Raw genomic sequence first — 9,294 nt, 5'->3', positions numbered from 1 at the left:
ACTTCGGTTCTCACACATGTTACTATGAATCATTTCCTGTGGCTGATAAAAACTACAGAAAGAGAATTAGATAAAATTCATCCTCATGCATGGGCCTTCCAAGCCTCTCATCAAGTGTACTTAATAACTAACCACTCAGAATGGATTTGTGATTTAGGAAGTCTGACCAATCAGTCAACTGTCTCCCAAAACAACATTGGTGAAAATCTATCAGAATGAGAACTCCTCCTCTGAGTTTATTTTCTGGAACATTCTCTGTGGTACTCTGATATAGTATGCTAGAATTACAATCCCTGTTTTTCCAACTGAATGTCATTTCCTTTGACCTCAGTGTTGGATCTAAAAATTGAGAACTGTCCACCTCCTGTATGTTAATGGACATTGAATTGGTACCTGGGAACAGGCAGAGAGAGTGGAATAGTCAATTACCTTCTAGCTGGGTGGTAGTCAAAGCCCCCAACTTAGATATTTAATGGATGCTTTTCCCACTGCCCCCCCCACCTTGCAGAGCAAATGCCAGTGTCCCGGGATCTACCTCTATGCCAACGGGAAGTAGTATAGTGATTTCTTTCTCTGCTGCCTCTAGGCAATGCTTACGTGGGGTTTAGTTCTGAGCTGTTGGAGGACGGAGCACGATAATTCACATCACCCAGGGAAGGCCCCAATGGCAACCCTGTTCAGGCAGTCTGGGATTTTCAGGGTAAATAACTGCATCCCAGGGGATTTGCTGGGAGCCTTCTGGTGTGGATAGGACAGAGATTTAAATATAAATTCCCATCTCCGTGTCCCCCAGGCAGGATTTGAAAGATAAACCCCTTCTGCTCAGAGGAAGATTTACACAGTTGCAGTCACTTCGCTGGGGACTTTGTCTGTGTGACACTTGGCACCGCGGACTGCTCTACCCTGGTTCATCCATCCATCCTGCCTGATAAGCTGTCGCACCCCTACCGGTCTGTGCAGGCCTTTCCACTCCTCTGTCTGCCCCACCTTCAGCTGTCACCACTCCCCCCCGCCCCAGTGGCAAGAACAAAGACCTTTATAACCCTGGATGACTCCACTTGGGCTGGAGCCCTGGTTCTGTCTTGATTCGCCATCGGAATGCAGCCTGGGCCCTATCCAATCACCTCTTCTCTGACTTCCCCTCCTCTTACAGAGTCACCAGCAGATCTCTCCAGGGGACTTTGCCTGCTTTCTGTGTTTCCCATGCCCCATTTTTCACTGAACCCTGGCTTTGGGTTTCAGAACTCCTAGGGGAGAGCATTAACAATCAGAGCCCTGGGGTTCACTCTAGCCCTCTGGAATCAGAACTACAGGTTCTGGGGGCCTGGAAATTGAGGTCTCCAGGTAATTAATAGTTCAGTAACTCCTCGATTCTAGGGTACAGTTGAGATGAGCCTTCCTCCAATGCTGGGTTTTGGAAAGGCTCCCTTTCCACCTTCGTTTAGGGGACACTCTGTCCCCACAATTGAGCAACACTAGTGTATGTCTTTGAGGATATGTAGGGAAACAAAACAAGTACCTGGGCTCCTGTGAGGTGCAAGTAGTCAATAGTCAATGGCATGGTGAAAGGTACCCCAGCTCATGAATATTCATGTTAGCCTTCTGGTCACTTTTGATCATTCAGATCAATATTCTCTCTCTCTCTCTCTCTCTCTCTCTCTCTCTCTCTCTCTCTCTCTAAGCTTTTATGAGAGTAGAAAACAGGTTCTGGGCGTAAGATGGCAGGAAGATTGAGGTTTAAATGAATTGACAGGCAATAGGATTAGAACCATGCTCAATTCTGATCTTGGGAGTAACTAACAGTGGCCTGGAATTAAAGAATTAAACCATGAAGGCTTTTTTGACAAGTGATCTGATAGACCCAGGAGAAAATTTCAGAGACTGTGCTGTCAGGCAGAGGCAGGGGACAGCTGAGATAAGGGGTTTTGGGAGGCCAGGGCCAGGGGTGAAGCTCTTCTCTTTCTTTAGGATGCAGGGAGAGAGGCTTCTCAGAGCAGCAGGAGGCGCTGAGATAGGACCGGAGACAAGGGAGCTGTCACAGTTCCAATTCGCCACCGCTAGCGTTTTCTTCCTTCCATTCAATTACGGCTTTAACTGGAGTCACACATGAAAGGGGTGGGAGATAATGAAACAGAAGGCAAGCATGACAGTCCGTGAATCTCTGGGTATTGCCCCTGCCTGAGAGCTTTCCATTGCTGTTCCCTTATGTTGCATGGAACAAACCATCAGTAAGAATGAGCAGATTCCAAAGGGCTCAAACAAAAAAAAAAGTATCAAATACAGTTTAGTGGCTTTTCCATGGAGGAAGGGATGAAGAGACAGTAACATTCTGGTTTGCTATTGCTTCTTGTCTGTGACATCATAGGAAAAGCTAGAAGATTCTTTATATGTCAATCGGAGTGAAATGCCTTTGGATATCCATTCCCTTTCTTATCTCCATTCTCCAAACAAGGTTTTAAAAGGGCAGGGGATGTTTCTGGTGCACTCAAAATGAAATATTTCCACATACCGTGGGAAAGGCAGTCTATAGCCTACCTAGGTAACTGCTGTGCTCTGCTGATCGAATATCCTGTCTCCTGGAGCTTTTCAGGGGGATTTCTTCAGTTGCCCATTGAAGGAAATCTTCAAAACAAATAATCAGAAATTTGACAATCTGACTAGGAAATACCATTTTTAATATTAGAGTTGGATTTAAATCAGAGCCTGTGACTCTCCACCCCCTTCTTCTAGATGTTGGGTCCAATTTGTAGCCTTGGAAAGCCTCACAATTTCTGTCACATCCCTTACACAGAAACCAATGGACTCAGAGGCACTGGCTAAAGTGTGTGTGTGTGTGTGTGTGTGTGTGTGTGTGTGTGTACATGTTTGTGTGCATGCATGTGTGTGGTGGAAGTGGGGGTGTGAGTGTGTGTGATCATGTATGTGTGTATGTATGTAGAGAATGAAGGATGATGGCAGTATGTGTCTCTGCCTTACTTTTCGGTTCACAGTCTCTCATCGAACTTGGTTCTCACTCCTTCAGGTAGACTCTCCGGCTAGCAAGCCCCAGGGGTCCTCCTCTTTCTGTCTCCCCATTGCCAGGATCACAGGCACGCACTGTATCACCTGAGCTTTATGTGAGCGCTGGGGATCCGAATCCTAGTCTTCACGCATGCTCAGCAAGCACTGACCAAGCCATCTCCCCAGCCCCCTGAGTCACTCTTCACCTCAGAGTCTCTGCCTGCTTCCAGACCAGGACTTCCAAGGTCTATCATGACTTCGGGGGCAGTGGGAACCATGTCCTCTCTGGCAGACTCCTTGTTGGGCTGCATACAGTAAAGCAGCCAGAGCAGGGAGGAAGGTGCTGGGCTCCGTCTTTTCCATGAAAGCCCCTTCCCTGTTGCCTTCTCTGTCTCTTGACTCACAACAAATCAGAGTCTCACTTTCCTTCCTTGGCAATACATTTTATGTGATATTTGAAATCACTGCTTATTATGCCCTTCTCAAATGTTGGATGTTTCCAATCTCTAGTTCCAACGTAAAGCATTTCTTTAGAGACCATTTTGGTCTATAGGTCAGGAAGAAGGAGGGAGGGGAACCTATGAGAGAAAATGATGGAGGTGATTCCAGTTTTATAGAACTCGGTTTGGCTTTTAGGTTAGTGTTGCCGATAGACCATGGTTTGTGGACCATGGTTCTCCATGAGAACCATCAGACATAATTCTGCACAGTAGTATAGGTCAGGGTAGGGTGGAGGGCAGTTTTGAAGGGTGTCCTGGGCAAGAAGTACTCTTGGAACCCTCAGGGTCTCTTCCCCAGAAGCGTTGCATTCCTGAACAATTGGCTGGCTGACCACCATCTGTTTACTCACCAAAATCTCCTCCTTCCAAAGTCCTTCCTCCCCACCCTGTGTGCATCAGCAATATTTAGACTGTGGAGTGATGGGAAAGGCTTATAATATTTGCCAATGGCTTAGTGTAAATCCTTCCATCCTGGCTAATTGTGAGCTATCACCATAGACAGTGGTGAGCTATATCACCATAGACAGTGATGAGCTATCACAATAAACAGTGGTGAGCTATCACCATAGACAGCGGTGAGCTATCACCATAGACAGCGGTGAGCTATCACCATAGACAGTGGTGAGCTATCACCACTGCATGCTGAGCTGGAAGGCAGGTGGTGGTGCATCGTTGTGAGCTTGATCCTTGCAGATGTGAGGCAAATGGCATCGGGGCACACAAAATAACACGTGGTGAAAGAATCAGGAAGCCTGACTATTATGCTCATTTTAAATAGAATTTATTTAATTGTAAGAGTATATAATAAGTTAATTTTCCAGTGATGGTTGTAATAACTGACCTACAAAATTCTAAAAATGTAACCGTGTGAAATACAAGTCAGCTGTTGAGCTGGACTAGAAGGAGACGGAAAGAAGAGAAAGGATACATTTAGTGCTGAAATACGAAAGCAGGGTTCCCATGCCCTTCGGACTTTATGACTGGGTCCTTCTGAGACTCTGGAACACGAGTTGCGAGAAATGACAAGGGTGCAGCTGGTTAGAAGCCTGGCCATGGAGCCAGCTTTCCTACTTGCTAGCTGCAGTTTCTCATCTATCCCAGCACACAGCAGCGGCTTCACGGGGCTGTTTTGAAGATTACGTGGATAATATATTCCAAGTACTTATCCCCTTGGGTCTTCATATAGGGAATTTTCAGTCGGCAGCCGCAAGGCCTACGGGGACAACTATCCTGTTCCATTTCTAAATGTCCCCCGCACTGCAGAAATGTTAGATCTGTTCCAGGCACAGGCTCCTATGCGTACTCACTGTTAGGAATGATATTCATTGTATTGCTAAGCCTCCGCCAGTCATTCATTTGGGCTCAGACTCAAGGAGAGGCGTGCTTCTCTTTAAACACCTGCTAAACAAACGGCTCACAGCTGCCAATTCAAATACAGACAGCTCGTGTCTCTTAAGTGCTCCTGTCTGTCTGCCTATGCCCTCTATTAAAGCACAAACACTCTTCAGAGAGTAAGTATCACTAAACTGAGTGTCTTGGCATGAATGAGGCAACCAGGTTCCAGAATCTATGAACAAGAGGCCTGAGGATGGGTGAAGGAGGCCAAAGGACACCGGGCCACTGAGACCTCCATGTGCCTCGTCCTTCCCACCTCCCCAGGACCAGCTGACTTCCACAATGCTAAGACACCACTAAAAGCGGATCTCCCTCCGCCTTTCCCTGTGAATTCTCCTTCTCACCCATTCAGTTTTCAAGTCTCCAATCCACTGCTGAACAAGACCCTCCTGAACACTGTGGGGTGGGGGGTGAGGGCAGGGTGTCATCTTCCTATGGAGATGAACTGGTAGAGTGGAGTTTTACTTGTGGTCTGACATGTGACCTTGAGAAGGTCATGGCCCGTCTCTGAATACACATGCCCCTGCGTATTGAGGAGAGGGGTGGGCTTTATTCAAGGCTAAAGGAGGGAGCCTTTGGGTGATAAAAACACTCAAACACAGTTTGTTTTTATTCCTCTCTTCTGTTTCCAATGCACCATTGTTAGCTTGTTAGTTTGTGCCTTTGTCTTCTGTTCTTCACGCATGAGTGTGAAGAGAAAGGCCGTCTTGGGAGCACCATAGGTGAATGAAAAGAACCCATCTCCTAACCTTTCTTCTGGAGATTTCTAGGAACCAGCATTCAAGTCACTTACTTGAATACATTGTGCAGTTACAACGGCCTGCAGTCCTTCCTAGGTTGGCTCAGTAGCAAGGCCCAGGCAATGTTGTGAGAGCTCCGAGGCCTGTAAGCATTACACGTCATGTATTCTTCTTGAGGTGCTGTGTGTCTGTTTAACTGGGACACTTAAGATGTTACAAATGACCCTCAGAAGTTAGAGGAGGAACTGTGGCTTCTGATGCCTTTAGATAGTTAGGGAGGACCTGGGTAGCAGGGATGGGGCCCTACCAGTGGTCTCTCCAAGGACTGACACACCAGCCTTGGGTCTAGGTGTGGTTGGAGGCTAACAGCCTGGAGTCCACAGGACACAAGCTTCCTGATACCTCTCAGCTTCATCTTCGTGATACTCTGTGAGCAAAGTTAATTTGCTCAGGCCCTGGATAGATGAAGCCTCAGTTCAGAGTCCCAGCAAGAACTGGGTGACTGGGAAGAGCTGTGTTTTCATAGTTCTATAAATGCATGCTTCGAGCATGGCTCGGCAGCAAAAGCGGCTGGGAAAATCAACCCGTTTGGGAGGATGGGTAGTGTATTTTAAGATGAATTAATTTGGTGGAGAAAAGATTGCTGATGGGCAGCCAGGACAACCTGCCTGAAACTCAGTATTCGCTGGGAGGCCAGCCAGGCCCAGAAGGTATGCCTGAGGTCAGGGAGTGAGTCGGAGAAAGGCCCATACAGCCCGCTAGAGAGCTGTGCTGGTTTGGGGTGCCATGCTTCCCCTAGCACCTGACAGTAACAGAAAGGACGTTGTGGACATGTGACCCCACTGGGAAGGCTTTAAGGTGTACAACTAAGAACAGAAAGAAAGCAGAGCAAAGACCCCCCCACTTCCTTCCAGTGCAGGAAGGCCTTTCCCCAAAAGTTGATGCTTTGTTCTAATGGCAAAACAAGAGAGAGTAACCTCTGGGGGGTGAGAAGGTGGGGGGTGAGGAGGGGTGAGGGCGAAGGTGGGTGAGGGATGGAGTGAGGGTAGGAGTGGGTGGGTGGGGTGTGGGGGTAGGGAGCGGAGGGTGAGGTGAGGTGGGTTCCTGAGGTTTCCTTCTGTATATGCCGAACTTACTCCTAAGCAGCCATGTTTATGTGCTGGACAGGGCTACAGCGTGTGTTAATAAGTAAGGAGAGAAAAGGGGAGGCCCAGAGTGTGTCAGGCGATCTCTTCATGCTGGAGGTCCTAGTTGCTTCTTTCTGGGGTCCCCGTGTTTGATGATGGGTCTTACGCACATACCATCAAAGACAGATGTGTCCTTGATACAAAAAGATGTGTGTGTGTGTGTGTGTGTGTGTGTGTGTGTGTGTGTGTTTGGGGGGGGGGTGATGGATTTATAGTTTATGTGTTTAAAGAGTCTTGATGAGGCAGGCGCGCCCTCCCAGAGGTCAGAGGGTGATTTGGTGCCATCTTTTTCCTTGCAATTCTTCTTCTGCATCATACCTATCCCGCTCTCCCCAGAGGCGAGGCAATTTTCAGAGGAGCACCAAAACATTTGGGCTTTAATTGCAAAGCAAAGGGAAATGGCATGGCCAGGGAATAAGGCCAGAATCTGAAAAACAGAGGGGTTTGTATCCGATTGCTGACCCCAGCCCGGGGTCAGGTGACCACTTCTGACCCAGAGTGCGCCTCTAGGGGACCCCACTGTTTGTGGAGGAGACCCTGTCTCTCATGCTCATGCAGCTTAGCTTTGACCCCAAGGCTCCTGGAAAGGTGGCAGTCACGGCTGGCTGCCTCAGCCATGACAAGTCAGGCTCTGCCTGAAACCGCACGAAAAGAGAAGGAAGGAGTTGGGAAGCCAAGTCTCCCGTTAGCCCCAGTGCCCTGCTTCTTGGCATTCGCTCCCTGTGGAAGCAGTAGCGAAAGAGACCAGTGGTGGCCGGAAGTAACTACTCTGGTAGAATCTTCCAAATGTTCTACCAAACTGTACCAACAACACACAGGACAGATTTCACACCAAGACCTTGACTCACAGATGTTTACATAACAGAATGCCTGTGGCCAATGAATACTAATACCACAAATTACCTGAGACGTAAAAGAAAGAAAAGAAGGAAGGAAGGAAGGGGGAATAAAAATGTCCCGACATCCGGAGGTCCAAGGTACACAGGCAGCGTGAGTATCCAGCAGCTCCTGGCCTCACATCTCGGCATCCGTGGCGCCGACCTCGGTTGCGGTGATGGCGATTCCAATGGCGAGGCTGCCGTTGTCGGAGAAGAGCTGGGCCAGTGAGGTGTTGAGAACCAGGCAGTCCCCATCAGTGATGACCGAATCCACACACTCCAGGACAGACCTCGGGGTGGCCTCCCATTTGAGACGCCTGTGGTTTCTGTTGAGCTCCAGGCGATAGGTGAAGCAGTCGGCTTGGGTGGGGGTACCGATCAGCATCATGGTAGCAAAGAACTGAGGGTGCCCTTCGTGCCGTTCCTGTTTCCTGAGCACCAGGAGGAAGTGGTGGCCGAGGCAGGAGTGCATGATGATCCAGTCGGCTGGCGCGGGGAGGTGCATGTCCGTGGCCAGGAAGACTATCTCGGCCCCTTGCAGGATGTCGATCCTGTGGATCTGGCGCAGGTGAGGCACCACCACCTCCAGGTGGCCTTCCCACTGGCAGGAGAAGAGTGGGCATAGGCAGGGTGTCACCTGAGCACTGTGCATCCCTGCCTCCTGGTGGTTGAGGTGGCGGGGGCGGGCATGGTGGCACAGGCGGTTATGGTGACAGTGGTGACGATGGTGGTGGGGAAGAAGATGTGGGTGGAAGGTACTTTGCTCTGTGGAGTTCTGAGTGACGGCCCGTCTACTGGACACATACTAGAAGGAAAGAGAAGGGCATTAGTGGGGTGACAGACTTGTCTCTGGTGCCAAGTGTGGCTCTCCCGATATTCGAAGTGACAGTGAAGGCATGGAATGTTTCTCTCTCTCTCTCTCTCTCTCTCTCTCTCTCTCACACACACACACACACACACACATTCTCTCTCTCATTGGCTTTGCCTGATAAAATTTAATTCTCACTTTTCCTTGAAGACGGAGACCATTACAGAAAACCACATCTGCTCAAAATACAGAGGACAAGAGGTGCTCAGCCCCAACGGATCCATCTACAACACAGCAGTACCCAAGACTCAGGTGACATTGTGGAAGGGGACTGAAAACATTGTGAGAGCCAGAGGAACAGGACATCTGTGAGATCGTGTCCCCTAGAAATAACACAATGTTGCAACAACATGGCTACATTAAACAAGACCTGGAAAAGTACTCCACCAATAGTCATGCTAACATGGAATGGGAAATCTCATGGGGGGGGGCTGTCCCTAGACAAAGAAATACAGGCAGCTAAGGAATGCTGGGTAGGTGAGAAACAGTTTCCTCTAGGGATGAGCCTACTAATTAGTTATATATACAATATCAAATGACTAGTCCTGAAACTGTGTGCATAACAAACAATGCTAAGCAGATTTAGCAGGTTGGAGTTATCTATTTATAGATAGATAGATAGATAGGTAGGTAGGTAGATAGATAGATAGATGATAGGTAGGCAGGTAGGTAGGTAGATAGATAGATAGATAGATGATAGGTAGGCAAGTAGGTAGGTAGATAGAT

The 9,294-nt window shown here is 48.5% G+C and overlaps 1 protein-coding gene across 1 annotated transcript in view; it reads right to left on the bottom strand.

The window, feature by feature from the left end:
- Positions 1-4,265: 4,265 nt before the first annotated feature.
- The window catches only part of Siah3 (siah E3 ubiquitin protein ligase family member 3), a 71,046-nt gene continuing 66,017 nt past the window's right edge, over positions 4,266-9,294 (bottom strand). The window contains exon 2 of the mRNA XM_048422217.3: positions 4,266-8,505. Within this exon, the coding sequence (XP_048278174.2) occupies positions 7,837-8,505 (669 nt within the window). The 3' untranslated portion in view covers positions 4,266-7,836. The remainder of the gene's footprint in view (positions 8,506-9,294) is intronic.

The sequence above is a fragment of the Myodes glareolus genome, chromosome 12, assembly GCF_982192425.1.
Source record: "Myodes glareolus chromosome 12, mMyoGla1.1, whole genome shotgun sequence".
Lineage (NCBI taxonomy): Eukaryota > Metazoa > Chordata > Mammalia > Rodentia > Cricetidae > Myodes > Myodes glareolus.
The sequence above is the reverse complement of the archived record's forward strand: the minus strand, read 5'-3'. Positions and strand labels throughout refer to the sequence as shown.